This window comes from Notechis scutatus, chromosome 1, assembly GCF_049901735.1.
Source record: "Notechis scutatus isolate UNSWTSFEM ecotype Mainland chromosome 1, rNotScu1.2, whole genome shotgun sequence".
NCBI classification, from domain to species: Eukaryota; Metazoa; Chordata; class Lepidosauria; order Squamata; family Elapidae; genus Notechis; species Notechis scutatus.
This window is the reverse complement of record NC_142009.1, coordinates 17,860,799-17,880,463: the sequence shown is the minus strand read 5'-3', so window position 1 is coordinate 17,880,463 and position 19,665 is coordinate 17,860,799. Positions and strand designations below refer to the sequence as shown.

Here is a 19,665-nt window from a genome sequence, read left to right as displayed (position 1 = left end):
AAACTGGACTTTACTTGTTTTTTCTTGAAGATATTTCCTTTCTCATCCAAGAAGCTTCTTCAGTTCTGTGAAGCGAAATATCATCAAGGAAAAATAAAGAAAGTCCAGCTGCCTTTTGAAAAAGCACCTTTGAGACAACCATGACCTGGATAACTGAGAATCTCCATAGACACTGATCCAAAGATCTAACCTGGGACTTCTCCACTGGAAAATGTAAACATCAACAGCCCCTGTGTGCAGCTGAAAACCACAACTCTTTTTATCTTACAATTTACTAGCGCTCATCATTCCCATTGCATCTTTTGAACAAAAAGAATCTTCCTTGGCATTTCTGCTGCACTGTAAGTTAATCCCTCTTCAGTTTGTCTTAGCTGTTAAATAATAAACTTACTCTGGACTTTGGGGGACATGAGAAACCCTGGAAGTCTGAACAGAAAACACTAAAAGAGGCAGTTGCTAAACAAGGACTACCTGTAAGAGGCAGTAAATGCTCAATTCATGGCTAGGAACGATAAGATCCTCATGACGTAGGATTCAATGGGATGTTATCCTCCCAGGTTCTCTTCATAGGCAACCTCACAAAAATAGTATTGCTAAATTCCTTGTTTATTAAGACTTTCTTACTTTGATTCCAAGACATTAAAAATATTTTCCCTGATTTTTTTTCCAGGTATGAAAACCAACAGGATTGTGAACGTTCCTATTTAAGTAAGTGTCTATGATCTTTTCTCTCCTCCACCCCATCTTAGAGGAGGCGAGTAAGTATTCTCTCAGCCGCAGTTTTATTTTGCAAATAGCAGAAGAAGCTTTGTGGTCAAGTAGAAAATGGAGTTGTGGCCAGAAAGTAATGCACAGCCCAGCCATCAGTGGAAGTCAAGCCCAGAAATAACCGTGAAGGCCTGATCTGAGGAACCATTTACAAGCAGAAAGAACCAGCTGGAATTCCATGAATTCCTCTCTGTATTAGGGATCTATTGGATCAAACCAGAGACGGAGAAAGACACATAGTATGCAGACGGGATCTTGGTGGAAGGGAGGAAGGTTTGTATCTGTCACAATAGGGGTGTCAAACTCAAGGCCCGTGGGCCCATAGGGTGCTTATAAACTAGCCTGTGGGCCACTCTGGAAACAGGGAAGGACTGGCCTGCGGTGCCTTTGCCAGCAAAATGGACCCTGTTTTTGGCCATGACAGCCTCCTGCAGCCCCCTGCCAGCTCCATTTTCGCTGGTAGAGGGCTAGCAAAACAAACTAAAAACCAAACAAAAGGAGAAATGTTTTTCCCTTTTGCATTTGAGCATGCAAGAAGGGACAGGAAATGAGAAGAGGAAAGAGGAAAGGAGAAAGGGAGAGAAGGAAAGATGAGAAGAGAGCAAGGAAGGGAAAAAAAAGAAAAGATGGGATGGAAGAAGAAAGGACAAGGAAGGAAGGAAGGAAGGAAGGAAGGAAGGAAGGAAGGAAGGAAGGAAGGAAGGAAGGAAGGAAGGAAGGAAGGAAGGAAGATTATAATGAGAGGGAGGGAGGGTCTGAGGGAAGTCCTGCCTTAGCCCTTGGCTACCACAGATGCCCCCGACACAAGTGATGTCGAGCTGGCCACATCCACCCTGGCCATGCCCCCACCCCCAAGGTTAAACCACAACCCTGATGCAGCCTCAATGAAATCAACTTTGACACCCCTGTGTAACAGATATGACTTGGTTCTGCATCAAGCATGTACCCAGACCAATACTGTACTTAAGTGAACCAATCTTTTTGGATTATAATTTGCCTCATTTCTCTTATAGCAGAAGCTGAACAGTTGGAATTTAAAATCTACTTCCTGGACTAAAATATTTACAAAAATATTTCTTTTCTCAGGTTCCATGTCAAAACAGTCACAGATGAAAGAGACATACCATACATCAGAACAAAGGTAACTTGGGCAATGGCCATGGAATATTTTGGTGCCCTCAAATTTATAGAAGTCAAATATTCTGCAGTTCATCCAATATAATTTGAGGAGAAGGGGTTTGATTATTTTGGGAGGTGAGGGTCCTACTTCTTGGTTAAACATCCAGAGCAGTTAGCAAATAATAATAATTATCAGTGAGAGCAGAATCAATAAAACTGAATTGGGAAAAATCATGAAATATTGAAATAAAAATAGAATATAGAAAAGATTTTACAAAGTCATTGCTGTAATTATAGCTGCTCTAAGGAGAAAAACATGTGATTTTTTACAATAATGATATTGTGGCTATAACAAATGTAAATTTGCGGGGGGGGGGAGGGAAACCCTTGCTGGGCCTATGTTATATCTTAAGATGTTATTTGGATAATTGCTAGGTTCCTAGCTGGACCTTGGATTTCCAAAGAGTATCAGTCAAATATGTGATTCTTTTTGCTTCTTTTTTGTACTGTGTTAGACAGAGATAGAAATAAAATGCTAAAGCAGAGACAGAGCATTTCTAGCAGCTAGACTACATTTTCCTTTTTTGATGTGTGAGCAGCCAAAGACTGAAAATCCAACCCTCACATAGATACTGGATGCAAATGTGATCCAATAGAACTAGAGAGAATGTGTTCCTTCTCTTGACTGGGTCATCCATAAGAGTGATCAATGTATTTTCCTTCTTATACCCTGATCTGAACCCAGATTAAAAGGGGTGAACGACTGCTTCATTCAGAATCTTCTATAAGTGCCATTCTACCACTTCAACCCACAAATAGGGAGTTGGTTCTTTACCTCCTGATAAGTCTCTAGATAAAGTTTGGCAGATCTTGCCTACTGCTTTTTTTAAAACTTCTGTTGAGCAACAGTCATGGTTTCATTTCTAAATCTATCTTTCTTTTTAGCAAAAGCAGAAAACTCTCCAGCTTTAATGACTTTGGTATGTATAGTTCTGACCATTTCTTGATTAAGGGAGCTGTGGTGGCGAAGTGGTGAGAATGCAGTACTGCAAGCTAATTCACTGCTCACTGCCAGCAGTTCGATCCTGACCAGCTCAGGGTTGACTCAGCCTTCCATCCGTCCAAGGTGGGTAAAATGAGGACCCCAATTGTTGTGGGCAAGATGCTGACTCTGTAAACCACTTAGAGGGGACTATAAAGCATTGTCATGCCCCTAGTGGAGGAACAGCCAACAGGGAGTGGGAGTGTGGCTCCAGAGGTGGTGGAGGAGGCTGGGGAAGGGCAGAGGCCGGCTGAGCAATCAGAGGAGGCTCCAGGCCAATCCCCTATCCATCCTAGGTCATGCAGGGAGGAGAGGATCAGGGAAAAGCGAGGTCTACTCAGGAGGAGATTACCATGATCCTCCTCGTGGCTTGCAGCTGGGAGCTATGTATATGTTTCTAAGTGCACAGTCAGAATTGCTGGAGTCAAAGTTTAGTGTTTTCTTTGAAAGAGGTTTATCTTTGCTGGCATTCTTCCCATGGACTCTCCTCAGTTATCTTCCTGGAATGTATGATTAATTATCTTGGCTTGCTTCGGAACTCTCGTCAATGTGGTTTGTTTTGGTTTTCTTTTTGCCTCATTATTTACTTTTGTGACTTTAAACTGTGCCTAATAAAACAGTGAAGTTAAGTTGAAGGCATTACTGGACTTTAATGTATGTTTTGGGTTTGGGGTTATTTTGAGAGACTACGGGTCATCACAAGCACTGTAAAGCAGTATATAAGTCTAAGTGCTATTGCTATCATGATATTATGCAAATGATGCCAATTGTGTAATTGCACTGTGTGTGATGATGGCATGGTGCTTGCTCCTACTGCTTCTTCCATTTATGATATCCATGGATGCAGCAGTTCCAATTTTATCTTTTGTAAAATAGATATTTTTTGTACAGAGTTTAGCAAGAATGCAGATCTGACCCAACTTTTGGACTTTAGCAATAGCAATAGCACTTAGATTTATATACCACTTCCTGGAGCTTTACAGCCCTTTCTTAAGTGGTTTACAGAGTCAGCCTATTGCCCCCAACAATCTGGGTCCTCATTTTACCCACCAGTCAACCTTGAGCTGGTGAGACTTGAACTGTCAGATTGCAGTCATCCAGCAGTCAGCAGAGGTAGCCTGCAGTACTGCACTCTAACCATTGTGCCACCTGATGCACCTGATGTCCTTGTGATTTTCCCCCCAAAATGCTTACAGTTGAGCCATGGACTTTGGAGCTATCTAAGTCTCACTGCTTATATTATAATTCATTTCTCCCTACCTTACCTCTGTACTGTCATTTTTTTCTAACTTTCCTTTCTCTTTTTCCTCTGGGCATTCCAACAAAGCACTTGTTTTTAAAAAATCAGCCACTTTCTTCTTCATATTTATGACCTAGAAGCATTTTCATGAATAAACATCAAAGGTGGCAGGGTATGGTTAAAAAATAAATAAAGTTCATGGCTGGGGTGGTGAAATTGAAGTTCTAACTGGTTTTTATTTTAGTTGTGTGAATTCTGAGGCAAACAAATTTTTGCAACATGCCAGGTTCCCCTAATCATATATTTTTACATATATACAGCTGCCAAGTGTCTAATTGATTGCAGTATAGTATAAATAATACACACATACACCCACATACAAACCCATTTGTATGCATAAAAATATTGAAAATCAAATAGGAAAAATAGCATCAAGCAGTGCCAACTGCAGTTTGTAGATCCCAGATTCGGGATCCCTTCTTTACTGTATCTAGGGAGAGAAGTAACTTTTATATTATTCACATATAAAGCAGATCTTCCACTGCCTCTATATTTATTATCAAAGAAGGAATTAGTATCAGAAGTAACTTCCTAGGAAAATGGCCTTTGCAAATGTGCTGGAAGGTAGTCTGGATTTCCAGGAGAGATGGGCTACATTCCACAGGACCGAGAGACAGAGAAGTTTAGATACTTTGATAGGGAGAAAGAAGTTAAAACTGCTCCTCCCTAGAAATTCTCACAGTATATTTTTAATGATGCAAGTAGTTGTTTTAGTTCGGCAAGATTTCTCTCTATATAGGTGAGGAAACTGCTTAGAAGTAAATCTATGAGCCATGATGGTGCAGTGGTTAGAATGCAGTACTGCAGGCTACTTCTGCTGCCTGCTGCCTGCCAGCAATTTGGCAGTTCGATTCTCACCAGCTCAAGGTTGACTTAGGCTTCCATCCTTCTGAGGTGGGTAAAATGAGAACCCAGATTGATGGCGGCAATAGGCTCACTCTGTAAACTGCTTAGAGAGGGCTATAAAGCACTATGAAGCAGTATATAAGTCTAAGTACTATTGCTATATGGTTTTCTTGGTTATTGGAGCCGAACAGCAATATTTCAAAGATTAAGCAGTAAAGGGTAGAAACTTCTGCTGTAGGTTTACAGGATCAGTTTATCACTCTAGCAAAGAAATTTTGGATTCAGCCTCCATTATATTTTTCATGATGCCATCAAAGACTTAACCCCAATCACATATAATTAATGGTCTCTACTTTTCATTTTTCAGAAACCTGCAACAAGTCCAGATTTCAAAATGTAAAAACAGGTAAGAGTCCAACTTCTGGGCAAACAAACCAAGAATGACTGAGTAATCACTTAAGTATAGAAATATCTTTGACATGGGAGCCCAGCATAGCTGAGCATTTGCTTCAGTATATTTCTACTTTGATTGTTTAACTTGGGCACATCATGAAGGCAAAGTTTCACTTATGTCCAACGTCCTATATTTCTCCCAAAGCCTTCTAGGTGAATTCTAGCAATTCTTCCTTACCAGAAAAGCATCATTACTCTTTGTTTTGTATCTAGAATATTACATCCGTCTCTAGGTACTGCATAGTCAAGACCTTCTTGATGATCCAAACTCTGTCAAGGATCTTGGAGTACTCATCTCTAATGACTTAAGTGCTAGAGCCCACTGTAACTACATAGCCAAAAAGGCATTAAGAGTTGTTAACCTAATCTTATGTAGCTTTTTCTCTGGTAATATTACACTACTAACTAGAGCATACAAAACATTTGCTAGACCAATACTCGAATACAGCTCATCAGTCTGGAACCCACATTACGTATCTGATATTAACATAGTCGAGAAAGTCGAGAAATATTTCACAAGAAGAGTTCTCCACTCCTCTACTCGTTGCAGAATACCTTATGCCACCAGACTCGAAATTCTAGACCTAGAAAACCTAGAACTACGCCGCCTTCAGTCCGATCTAAGTATAGTATATAAAATCATACATTGCAATGTCCTACCTGTCAATGAATACTTCAGCTTCAACCATAACAATACAAGAGCAAACAGTAGATACAAACTCAAGGTTAACTGCACCAAACTTGATTGCAGGAAATACGACTTCAGCAACAGGGTGGTCAATGTCTGGAATACTCTAGCTGACTCTGTGGTTTCTTCCCCAAACCCCAAAAACTTTAACCTTAGACTGTCTATTATTGACCTCATCCCTTTCCTAAGAGGTCTGTAGGGGGCATGCATAAGCGCACCAACATGCCTACCGTCCCTGTCCTATTGTTTCTTTTTATTTTTTTTAACTTTTCTTATATGTATCCATGTATTCATAACTATATTTTTACTTATACCTATTATCTTGTAAGCAATTGACAAACCAAATAAAATAAAATAAAAAAAATAAAATAAAAAATAAATTTTAGGAAGGACAATGACAAACTGGAGCCTGTCTAGAACAAAGCAGCATAGATGATAAAGTATCGGAAATCAAAACTCTTTTTTTGTAACAAAGCAATATTTAATTTTTTAAAAACCCTATAAAAATCAAAATTACAAACTAAGTCAGAAAATAAAATAAAATCTATCTTGTCTTTTATCCTTCTCAGCAGTCATTGGTTCACCAATGAATTCACTGCAGTGCCAGAATATAAACAATACAAGATATTATTGCAATATATCATAGATTCTCTGCCGTAGTAATACATATTGTTGTTAATTCTGAAAGGAAAAACCTTATGAGGAAAGTTTGAAGTGGTTAGATATTTTTAGTGGAAGGAGAAATCTGTAGGGAGACATGGCATTACTTATCAAGTATCTGAAGGGCTGTCATGTAGAAGACATGCTGGGGGTTCGCAGGGGCCCCTAGCTAACATTCTGTGCAGTTCAGAGGACCCCCAAATCCAGGGGTGGGATTCAAATTTTTTAACAACCGGTTCTGTGGGTGTGGCTTAGGTGGTGGGCGTGGTTTGGTGGTCATGTTATTGGCTGGGTGTGGCCAACTCAACATCACTCACATTGAGGCACGCATCTCCTTGCCTGGCCTCTCGTGACTGTGGGGATGCTGCAAGAGTCGTAAGTGTGAAGAAGGGTCGTAAGTCACTTTTTTCAGTGCCATTGTAACTTTGAATGGTCACTCCACACAAGCAAAGTATCAGCAAAGGAGGGGAAAAAAACTCCATGAGACGTTCCAGAGACAGGAAGTCTAGTCCTGCCAAGAATGTAATAAGGGTTAATGGAGAGGCAGTTTCTGTAAGCAACACCAGAATGTTTCCTTCCTGCCTTCCTTACAGGATTAGGCCAGTAATTTCTTCTAACAACCGGTTCTCTGAACTGCTTAGAATGTTAACAACCAGTTCTAGCGAATAGGTGCGAACTGGTAGAATCCCACCCCTGCCCAAATCCCTATCCTGGCTGGTCCTGCACATCCCGCCCCGCCAGGAGTCCCCATGCAGCCCGTTTTGGATGCAGGTAAGTGCAGGGCGTGTGCAGAGACTCGGGGAGGGTGAAAAACAGGCCTCATGGAAGTTCAGGAGAGCCGGAAATGGGCCTGTTTCTGGCTTCTAGAGAGCCTCCAAACCCCAGGGAGGTTGTTTTTGCCCTCCCAGAGGCTTGAGGAAAACCTCTGGAGCCCAGGGAGGGAACCCCACCCCCAGTCATGGTGCAGGAAGCCGACTAGGCCATGCCCACTATGGCCACGCCCACCCAACAACCGGGCAGAGAACCCTTTGCTAAAATTTTTGAAGCCCACTTCTGAAGACAAAGCAATTCATTCAGGAAATAATAGGTTTCAATTACAAAATAGATTTAGTTTGGGTACCAGGGAAATATCATAACAAAACAAGAGCTATGCAACAACCTGCAATATGAGGTAATGGACTGTCTTTGACCATTGGAGATGTTTAAACAGAGGTTGAAGGTGCTGTTGTAATGGATTGCTGAACTGAGGAACCCTTGGGGCTCTCTGAGCGTGGTTGTTTGCTTACAGACATTTCATTACCTGATTAGGTAACATCATCAGTGTGAATGGTGGGTTTGCTCCCACATCATTATTTATAAACAATTTTATTTTATTTATTTAAAACTGCTTACCTTGCCAGTATTGGTGGTGGCATGGTTTTCTCCTTGATAGTTCCTTGATTATTAACACTTAGCAATAGCACTTAGACTTATATACAGCTTCACAGTGCTTTACAGCCCTTTCTAAGCAGTTTATGGAGTCAGCATTTTGCCCCCAACAATCTGGCTCCTCATTTTACCCACCTCAGGAAGATGGAAGGCTGGGTCAACCTTGAGCCTGGTGAGATTTGAACTGCCAAATTTCAGGCAGCTGGCAATCAGCAGAAGTAGCCTGCAGTACTGCACTCTAACCACTGTGCCACCTAAGCTCATTGTATTGTTTTCTGCTTAATTATTTGTCTGGTGAGTCCTAATCAATCATGAGGTCATTAAGTGAATCTGACTTCCCCATCGACTTTGCGTGTTGGAAGCCAGCTGGGAAGGTCACAAATAATGATCACATGACACAGGGACTCTGCAACTGTTTGTAAGTGCATGTTGGTTGCCAAGCAGCCAAATTTTGATCATGTGACCATGGGGTGGCTACAACAGTTGTAAATGTGAGGACCAGTGATAACACAATTTTTTTCAGTGCTGTTGTAACTTCAAACGGCCACTAAACAAATGGCTGTAAGTCGAAGACTACTGTTGTAGTTAGCTGGCAGCAGGTGCGGATGGCTGAGGAGAGTGAGGACTCAGATGAGGGACCAGGACCATTAGGGAGTGGACTGCTGCCTTCAGAGATTTTGGGGGCAGCAGCGATGAGGAGGTTCCCGAGGAGCCTGTGCCAAGTGCGCGTGCACGCAGGATTGCTCACAGGAAAGAGCAGCTGCAGCAGCACAGGCGACTCAGGAGTAAGGCTGCAAGGTAATGGCCCCACCTTTAAGAAAATAAAAGCCAGCTGTGAATCGGACGTTCTTTGTAGGAAGCAAAGACGTTTTGAAACTCCAGCCTCATGGACATTGGAGTATCTTAGTTGGTATTTGAAGACTTTTGTGTTGTAAAATATTTCTAGGTAACCTTACCTGTCATTCTTGGCAGCCTCGCACAGTTTTGGTGAGGGTCGTGCTTATCAAAGTTAACTAGTTTGCGGCAGCCTTTTCATCGGGGATTCGTAAGAATCATTAAAAGGTTTCTGTTCCCTTTGGTTTGTGTTTGTTTTATTGGGAAAGGGTTTGGGTCAGAACAGTTACCAATATAAGGAAGCAAATCCCACACTCCCTGGCACTGATGAGGTTACTTAGTCAGGTAATGAAATATCTGCAATAAGTAAATATCTTTAGAATAGAATACTTTATTGGCCAAGTGTGATTGGACACAGAAGGAATTTGTCTTGGTGTAAATACTCTCAGTATATATAAAAGAAAAGATATATTCGTCAAGAGCTGAGAATCATAAGGTACGACACTTAATGATAGTCGTAGGGTACAATAAGCAATCTTACTTACTTTCTAAGCAAGTAAACTAAGCTCAGAGAGTAGACCTCCATCGTTCAGTCTTGAGCTACAGATATATTCTTCCACTGATTTCTGCACTGGCAGAGGTTTGGACTATTGTAGAAGATTTTAAATGTGTAGCTTTCAGTTTTTATATTTTACTGGCTGATGGATTGTTTTAAAAAATGTCTGGTACTGAAGTCTCTCTGGCTTGCTTAAATTTGGATCTTCTACAGGTAATCCTCGATTTACTGACCACAACTGAGCCCCAAATGTCTGTTGTTAAGTGAGACATTTGTTCGGTGAGTTTTGCCCCATTTTGCTATCTTTCTTGCCTCAGTTGTTAAGTGAAACACTGCAGTTGCTAAGTTAGTATCCCGGTTGTTAAGTCAATCTGGCTTCCCCATTAACCTTGCTTGTCAAAAGGTTGCAAAAGGTGATCACACAACCTGGGACACAACAATGGTCATAAATATGAACCAGTTGCCAAGCATTTGAATTTTGATCACATGATCATAGGGAGGCTGCAAAGGTAGTTACTGTGAAAAACAATCATAAGTCACATTTTTCAGTGCTGTTTGAATGGTCACTAAATGAACTGTTGTAAATTGAGGACTACCTGTAATCCATTTTCAGCCACTTGGATGTTCAGATTTAGCTTGTACACCACAAGCAACTTTTCTACCTGATCTGGGTATTAATCCACACACTGTCTTTTCAGAGATTCAAACAGAGGACGACTATACTTATGTGTAAGTTTTCTATCAATATAATCTTTGGTGTCTTTAGTTAGAATCTTTGCCATTTTAAGCATAAAGATAAATTTATTTTTACTGGTGACCACTGTACCATTGTAGGTACAAAGGCAGTGGTCCAAGAACAGTGGTCCATCTTCATACAGTCATTTATGTAAAGAATTAACAAGCCTATATATTACTGTAAAAGAGTCTTTAACAAACTTGAAGTTAAGGTCAGGTTCAATTTAATGGTGAGGGAATGTCAAAATCACAGGGAAGTTGTACAAAAATCCCCTAAACTCAGTTTTTCCTTCTGTAAGTAGCCTTTGCTAGAAATCTCAATGGCTACACTGGTTGCAAATTCTAATTTCATAATCCAATGTATCTGGAAGGCTCTGCTACATCAAGATGCATCGTATTCCTACTTAACTTGGAATAATCATTTTTTAAATAAGGTCACTGTTGTCTTTTTTTCTTCCTATCCCCTTTTTGTTTTGTCGTATTGTTAGAGTGGTTACTCTCATTGTAGAGCCTCAAAAAATCCTCGCTCAGAATTCTTGTAAGAAATATTAGGAAAGAGAATCACTAAATTTAACCATCTCCTAAGCTTTCTGATTCTCTCACAGAACCAACAAAGCATCCTTTTCTAGCCAGACATCTTCCTTCTCTCTCTCTCTCTCTCTCTCCCTCCCTCCCTCCCTCCCTCTCTCTCTCTCTCTGTGTGTGTGTGTGTGTGTGTTTCAGCTTCAGCTTCCAGAATTCATTAATTCAATTTGGCACCAGGTTGGGGGAAGGCTGTGTAAAACCAAGCCAAGAGAGCACTTTGATTGCAGAACAAACGATGCAAAGAGGCAGCGGGTGCTTCTTCACTGGATGTTTTCAAGCAGAAGTTAGGCAATTGTCTGTCTGAGATGCTTGGGTTAATTTGATGGCACCTTCCAATTTTATGGTTCTATGGAGCACCACAATGTACAGCTGCTTTGTGCTCTCAAGCCTCCTACCATTTCTCAAAAGTTACCTGGCCCACCTGTGTTTGAGAGATTGATTGAATCCTCCATTTCCTGCAGAAGACTTCCAAATCTCTGCTGCTCCATTAGAAGTGCTGAGGATTTCCCTTATTGAAGATTCAAAAATATATAACAAGGCTGGTTTACCCAGCTGCAACTGGAGGGCTGAAGATGTTGTTGCCCTCCTAATTCTTCCAGAATCAGCTTTTAGAGTAGTTGTTCTCCTGCTCTATTCCTTCTGGCCCGATAGATTCTCCAATTCATAGCAGTCTTTCCTCACTTGTTTCTCTTCAAGTACAAAACTGTATTTATTTGTTATGCACATTTATCAAGATATACAAATCAGCCACTGTAATAAATCATTTAAGAATTTGCATCCAATAAAAATTCATAACTTAACAGTCCCCCCCCCCCAAAAGGAAAAATAGATGCTCTGATTATTTTGATGGCACCTTCCAACTTTATGATTCTATGGAGCACCACAATCTGGAGAGGACAGGTAGAAAAGAATTTCTTGGCAATAACACCTGTATCATGAAGTCTTGCTTTGGCTCCTGTTGTGTAGCTATTGGGTTGCCTGTCAAAGCTCTTTTAAAACTGGCTTCTCAGCTTTCAAATTAGATTGGTTTTCTTACCTTAGCTCAGCCTTCTGTCATCTGTGACTCTTTGACTACGTTGCAGCTGTAAATTCCAGTGTTTCCAACAGCAGTGATGGCTGGACATGTTGAAAGGTTGAGTTGCAATGTATCCAGGTGATGGCAGGCGGTGTAATTTACAATTTGCCTTTACTTTTTTTTTTATTTTGCAGCTTAGAGCATGCTTGCATTTGAATGGAAATATAAGAGTTATTTACACCTGATGAAGATGGGGAAGTCCCAGTTTGAATGCCCACTCAGACTTGATAGCTCAGACTGAGTGATTTTTTTGTTCAACATTTTATCTTAGATAATTTTGTAGGCTTGCTGGGAAAATAATTTTGATATGATCTGGGCCTCTTTGAACAAAGATAGTGCATAAGTGTGAAAGAGCAAATTATTTCTAATTTTGTTCGTTGCTTTGGTTGGCTCTGATTCAGGATGAGAAATCAACCATTGATATTCCATTTCTTTCCAACTCTCTGTTCTCACCTCTTTTCTATTCTAGTGAACCCGTCTCTCCACATCATTACTACAATTGGCAAAACGACACAAGACTATCAAGTGGTAAGTGGACAAGACAGGTTAAGTAACTCATAACCTATAATCCACTATTTTGGGTAAATAGTTACTTAGTTTGGATAATGAAACAACCAAGCTCAGAGAGTAGCAGGGATCCCTTATTTCAACCCTGAGCTACAAATATTCTCCTTTATTGGGACTACTAATTTCTGTGTAGCAATCACACCAAGTTATTTTCTATTTTTGTTAACCAAACCTGGCCTAGGAAAAAAGTACAGGTAGTCCTCAATTTACGACTATTTGTTTCTGCTAGCAGTCAGCAGAATTAGCCTGTGATACTGCTTTCTAACTACTGCAATACCACGGCTCTATTCCCATGGATACCAAAATGTGATTGGAACAATCAAAAGTAATAGATGTAAGTTCTTTGGATAATGTTCTTTTCCTGTATTAAGTCAAATTGTTATCTGTCCCAATTGTATACTGCTGTTGCCCAATATGACTATAAACTCGGATATCTGCTCTAATGTCATGTGAATGCACAGTCTTACATTCCAGTCATATACTTTAAAACCTGCTCCAGATTGGGAGACTGTTTTTTCTTCTGGTTTCTATTACAGAAAGCACTTTCCAAGGAAGATCTGTATCTAATGATAATATACCTCAAAGCTAAACATCCCAAAAGATGCTATTTTAAAAGAGAAAACAACTGGACTTTCTTTTTTCTATAAAGTTTGCTTCTTGTCCAAGAAGCTTCTTCAGTTCAGAAGAACTAAAGAAGCTTCTTGGATGAGAAGTGAAACAATTTCAAAGGAAAAAAACAAGATAGCCCAGTTGCCATTTGGGAAAAAGCACCTCTGGGAAAACCAGGACCCGGATGATTGAGAATCTCCATAGACATTCCATATTAAGCGTTTTTCACCTTGCCCAAGACACTCTGTTCCACATATTCACCCGCTAAAGTCCCAGTCACCTGTAGGGATGGAGAGGATGTCAAAAACAGGAAGAACAGCAATAATGAAGTGAGATTTAACAATTCACAAATAATGACCAGCTGTTTACATTTTTTTCCTCTAGTTTTGACAGATGAAGACATCTATGAGAACAACCTAGCAATTCAGATATGGAAGCAGGCACAGATTTCAGGTAAACTCAGCCCCAAGAATTCAAAAGCAAGGTTGCTGAATGAATGAAAAAGGATTACAGTGGTTCTCAACCTTTTTTTCACCACTTTTTTCCCACCCCCTGTAAATATCTTTTGTGGTCACAGATGCCCAAATCTCAAGATTTAAATTATAACATTTCTTTAAGCCTTCACGGACCCCGTGTGATGACATTATGCTCCCGCAGGAATCTGCAGACCATGGGTTAAGAACAACTAATCTATTACCACATACTTCAATTGAAGCTAATAAATGCTATCAGAGATCTTGGCTAATGAAAGGCTGCGATCTATGATATAGGAAAGCCTGGAATATGGGAGAACAGGAGCTGAATTCAATATGATCTGAAAGGAGATTTAGGATTGATGGCACTACCCAGCCTAGTTGAAAATTACAAACCAATCTCCTTATGCTGCATCACCTATAAAGTCATGGAATCAATTATTAACCAATCCATTATCCTCCACTTAGAGACAAATAACCTACTCTCCAATAAACAATTTGGTTTCAGAAAAAAACTATCCTGTAATCTGCAACTTTTAAACTGCAAAAACATGGACTACACAACTCAATCAGGGCAAAGCAATAGACGCAATCTACATAGACTTCTGTAAAGCCTTTGATTCAGTGGTACACGACAAACTACTACTAAAACTAAAGTCTTATGGTATCTCTGGACACCTATGTAACTGGATAGAAGCATTCCTATCAAACAGACAACAAATGGTCAAAATTGGGAGCGTCCTATCAAATTCTGTACCTGTCAACAGTGGTGTCCCCCAAGGCAGTGTTTTAGGACCAACTCTTTTCATACTCTACACAAATGACTTCTGTGATCATATTAAGAGCAACTGCATTCTCTTTGCTGATGATGTAAAGCTATTCAACACCACACTGCTACCCTTCAAAAAGACCTTGACTATGTATCAGAATGGTCAAACAAATGGCAGCTTCAAATCTCAACAAATAAATGCTCTGTCTTACATACTGGCAGAAAAAATCAGAAAATAAAATACAAGCTATATGGTCAAGACCTTGTTGAGGATCCAAACTTTGTCAAGGACCTTGGAGTACTCATCTCAAATGATCTAAGTGCTAGAGCCCACTGTAACTACATAGCCAAAAAGGCATTAAGAGTTGTTAATCTAATCCTACGTAGCTTCTTCTCTGGTAATATCACACTACTAACTAGACTTACAAAACATTTGCTAGACCAATACTCGAATACAGCTCATCAGTCTGGAACCCACATTACGTATCTGATATTAACACAATTGAAAAAGTCCAGAAATATTTCACAAGAAGAGTTCTCTGCTCCTCTACTCATTGCAGAATACCTTATGCCACCAGACTTGAAACTCTAGATCTAGAAAACTTAGAACTAGGCCACCTCCGGTCTGATCTAAATATACAGTAGTATATAAAATCATACATTGCAATGTCCTACCTGCAAATGAATATTTCAGCTTTAATCATAACAATACAAGAGCATACAATAGATACAAACTCAAGGTTAACTGCATCAAACTTGACTGCAGAAAATACAACTTCAGCAACAGAGTGGTCAATGTTTGGAATACTCTACCTGACTTTGTGGTTTCTTCCCCAAACCCCAAAAACTTTAATCTTAGACTGTCTACTATTGACCTCACCCCCTTCCTAAGAGGCCTGTAGGGGGCGTGCATAAGTGCACCAATCATGCCTACCATCCCTGTCCTATTGTGTTTTTTTATTTTTCTTATAAGTATCTATCTCATGTATTCAAAACTATATTTATTCTTATACCTGTATCTTGTAAGCGATTGACAAATAAAATAAATACTAAATACTATTACTTAAGAGGTGCTATTAGGATTAGTTGACATCTAATAGAATAGAATAGAATAGAATAGAATAGAATAGAATAGAATAGAATAGAATAGAATAGAATAGAATAGAATAGAATAGAAAGATAGATAGATAGATGATAGATAGATAGATAGATAGATAGATAGATAGATAGATAGATAGATAGATAGATAGATAGATGAAAGAAAGAAAGAAAGAAAGAAAGAAAGAAAGAAAGAAAGAAAGAAAGAAGAAAAGAAAGAAAGAAAGAAAGAAAGAAAGAAAGAAAGAATACTTTATTGGCCAAGTGTGATTGGACACACAAGGAATTTGTCTTGGTGCAAATGTGCTCAGTGTACATAAAAGAAAAGATACATTCGTCAAGAATCATAAGATACAACACTTAATGATAGTCATAAGCAATCAAATCATACTAGGAAACAGTCAATATAAATATACAAGTGACAAAGTTACAGTCATGCAGTCACAAGTGGGAGGGGATGGGTGATAAGGAGTGAGGAAAAGGTTAATAGTAATAGTAGTGCAGACTTTGTAAATAGTTGAAGTGTTGAGATAATTATTTGTTTAGCAGAGTGATGGCGTTCAGGAAAAAACTGTCCTTGTGTCTAGTTCTGGTGTGCAGTGCTCTATAGCATCATTTTGAGGGAAGGAGTTTAAGCAGTTTATGTCCAGGATGTGAGGGGTCTGTAAATATTTTCACAGCCCTCTTTCTGACTTGTGCAGTATACAGGTCCTCAGTTGAAGGCAGGCTTGTCGTAATTGTTTTTTCTGCAGTCCTGGAGGTATTTATAATATTGTGCATAGTATTGTATTGGCCTACAACCAATAATGGTGGCAAAGTGATAGAACGTCAGTTGCCTTCTAGTTTTTAAGCTGGATGTTTCAGTACTGCTACGTAGCCCTAGCAAGCTTCTTTTTCTGCTCCACTTATGTATAATTATTTTCTCATTCCAGAAAGCAACAGTGTTAATCGTAAAGAAGAATCTATTTACATCAATACATAACAATATAGCAGGTAATTATGCAGACAAGCCGTGCTCTCCTTCACTGGGAATGATACAGGATGTGTGCAGTCATTCATTGTCAATGTGAATCCCTAGTTGTTATGTCTTCCCATAAGAGAAAAAAATAATTCTAATTAATTTAATACAAAAGAATGTTTTTTAGACAGTCTCAGTTTCAAAATCTGGCAAATTCTATTTAAGGAATCTTAAATGTAGTTTCCATCTAAAACAAAGGAAACTCTTTTCTTTTCAAGTTCTAATTGGTGTTTCTCAACCTTGGTAATTTTTAGACGTGTGGACTTCAACGCATAGCTGGCTGGGGAATTCTGGGAGTTGAAGTCCACACATATGAAAAGTTTTCAAGATTGAGAAACACTTAAGTCTATTTGAATGATGACACTGGTGAATATTGTCTATAGAAAATTAGTTCATCAGAAATCAAAGTTTTTTTAAAAACTCAATCAAGATATTGAAATATAAGAGCATGCAATGGAATTAAAGGGATTCAGTGATATAAGTGGGTATAGATAAGTCCTTGACTTATGACTGGTCACTCAGCAACTGTTCAAAGTTACAACAGACTCCCCCAAAAGGTATTTATGACCTGGTTCCAAAGTTTCAAAAATGACTGCCTACCCCTGCAGTCACGTGACTGTATTTTGGACACCGGGCTATCAGCCTGTTTGTATATCCTGCGGTCACATAAATGCAATTTACATCGTTTTTGCAAAAAAAAAAAAAAAAAAGGCATTTATTTCTGATTCTAGCAATAGCAACAGCATTTATGTACTACTCTAGTGCTTTACAGCACCCTCTGAGCAATTTACAAAATTTAGCATATTGTCTCCAACAATATGGGTCTTTATTTTACCAACTTTGGAAGGATGGAAGACTGAGTCAACTTTGAGCCAGTCAGGATCAAACTGCTAGCAATGGGCAGAGTTAGCATGCAATACTGCATTCTAACCACTGTGCCATCACGATGCCAATAAAACTGTCTATAGTGAACAATGGGTTCACTTAACAACTGCCACAAGATTATAAAATTGGGTCAGTCACTAATGACCTGCTTTATGACAATCATGATTTATGGCCTAATGGTCATAGACTGAGGACTATCTGTATAAGGCAAGACTGTGGTCACACTGTCAATCAGCAGTCATTGTGATTAAGTGCAGGAGATCTGGTACTACCGTGTTTCTCATATAATAAGGCCGGGTCTTATTTTTTTTTTGAGCCCCGAAAAAATGGCTAGGCCGTCTTTTCGGGGGTGACTTAATTCCCCCCCCTTGCATCTTCAGGCGGGTGGGCGGCGATGGCTTGGATGTTGACCTCGGCGTTGGTGGGGCACTTCGTATCGGGGTCAACGCAGGCAGCACCATATCCGGGTGTGCAACAAAAGTACTTCCTAACGGCAAGCCCCCCCACCATTCCCCCCCCCATTTAGCATGTTTTAATATAGGCCTTAATTTGGGGGGAGGGGCTTAATTTCATTTCATGCCTATAAAACATGCTGGGACTTCCTATTGGGGGAAGCCATATTGTTGGAGAAACAGGGTAGCTTTTCAAACCCACCCATTTGTTAGTGTGAAAGGATACTACCAGATACTTCCTGGTGTTTGGGTTACCAGAGTAACATGGCTTCCCTCCAAAACCTTCTAATGTGATTTCCAACTGCATTAAAAATACATTTAAACCTCATCTTGAGAATTAAGTTACCTTTTTATTTTCCCAGTTCTCAAGGTAGAGATGCCCATTTGTGAGAAATTGGTATCCTAAAATCTACTTTTTAATGGGTTAGCCTGGGATCCAGACGATCTTTCCACCTGTGACTGAAATCTTCAAGGGCCAAAATCCAAAAGGAACGAAAGCATCCCAACGCCAACATACCAGAAGACTGGATAACAACACTGAACTAGTTTACAGGATTGTCATACCTTGTTCTTTCCACATCTTCCTGGCCCTACTTGTCAGCATTGTTATTTCTGACTTACTTTGCAGACCTTAACATAATTTATCACAATCTCCCGGGTAGTGAATCTTACTTTGGCAATATTTATGAGACATGTCTGGATTTCATCTGACTATATTGTAGGATAATTTTTAAGAAATCTGCAGAAATGTCAAGCCTCCACATCATTAAATAAATAAAATATGAGTGTAAGCTTCCGTTTCTATTCCTATATTTGTTTTGGGATAGACACTCACAGCAACTCCAGAAATCGGCATTATCGATATTATTATAGTGGTATGTGCAGTAAGCCAGAAATTTAGACTGGATTTGGCACTTGTTGCCATTATGGAGTCATCCACAAGGACCTGGGATAGCCAAATGCTCTTTAATAGTATTACAGGTATCATCTCAGAAAGTAAGCTATTTTAAGTAAAGCTGCCTTCTGAGATTGATTGGTTTTGTTCATGCTGTTCATGTTCAAGTAGTGCTCCAGATGTTTTGGAATTGTACCCAACAGCCCTGTTACTATTGGTACTATCTTTGCTTTCTTTTGCCATAGCTGTTTACATTTATTTGTGCGTCTTTATATTTTGTGATTTTTCTCCAGTTAATTCTCTATTATTCTGCTGTTATCAGATATTACAAGCTCCACTATTATTATTTTGAGACCGCAGCAATCACTCTGGTCCAAGGAAGATGACAGATTAATTCCTAGGCAAAAAAAAAGCTAAAAAACAGAAAAATAACCCTTCTGTATACAAAAGGATCAGAAATAGAATTACACATTTTGGTTTCTTTTCTTGGATACTAGAAGGCTGGAGACTACTTTTCTAAAATAATAATAATTTGGGAATTCCCCATTCCACCCCAGACACCCATAGTGCAATTCTTTCTAAAGGATATGTACAAAACTAGACAGATTAACAAAACAATGGCTTAGGATTGCCAAGAACAAGTTTTAAAAGCAAAGTTGGAAGAAATTGAGTTTTTGTTAGCATAGCATATTAATACTGTCACCGAGAGACTACAGAGGCATGACTGAATCTAAGGGGCTTGAGAATTAATTGTAGTTACTGAACGTAACTTAAATTCAGGACATAACACAATTCTTAACAGCAAGTTTG

General features: G+C 39.4%; 1 protein-coding gene across 2 annotated transcripts in view; it reads left to right on the top strand.

Moving 5' to 3' along the window:
- The window catches only part of LAT2 (linker for activation of T cells family member 2), a 29,147-nt gene extending 10,402 nt beyond the window's left edge, over positions 1–18,745 (top strand). For both annotated transcript variants that reach the window (XM_087944449.1, XM_087944513.1), the window contains 9 exons: positions 671–708; positions 1,855–1,909; positions 2,833–2,867; positions 5,443–5,481; positions 10,393–10,423; positions 12,559–12,617; positions 13,650–13,718; positions 16,538–16,598; positions 18,323–18,745. In XM_087944449.1, coding sequence (XP_087800575.1) covers positions 671–708; positions 1,855–1,909; positions 2,833–2,867; positions 5,443–5,481; positions 10,393–10,423; positions 12,559–12,617; positions 13,650–13,718; positions 16,538–16,587 — 376 coding nt within the window. In that variant the 3' untranslated portion in view covers positions 16,588–16,598; positions 18,323–18,745. The remainder of the gene's footprint in view (positions 1–670; positions 709–1,854; positions 1,910–2,832; positions 2,868–5,442; positions 5,482–10,392; positions 10,424–12,558; positions 12,618–13,649; positions 13,719–16,537; positions 16,599–18,322) is intronic.
- Positions 18,746–19,665: the final 920 nt, after the last annotated feature.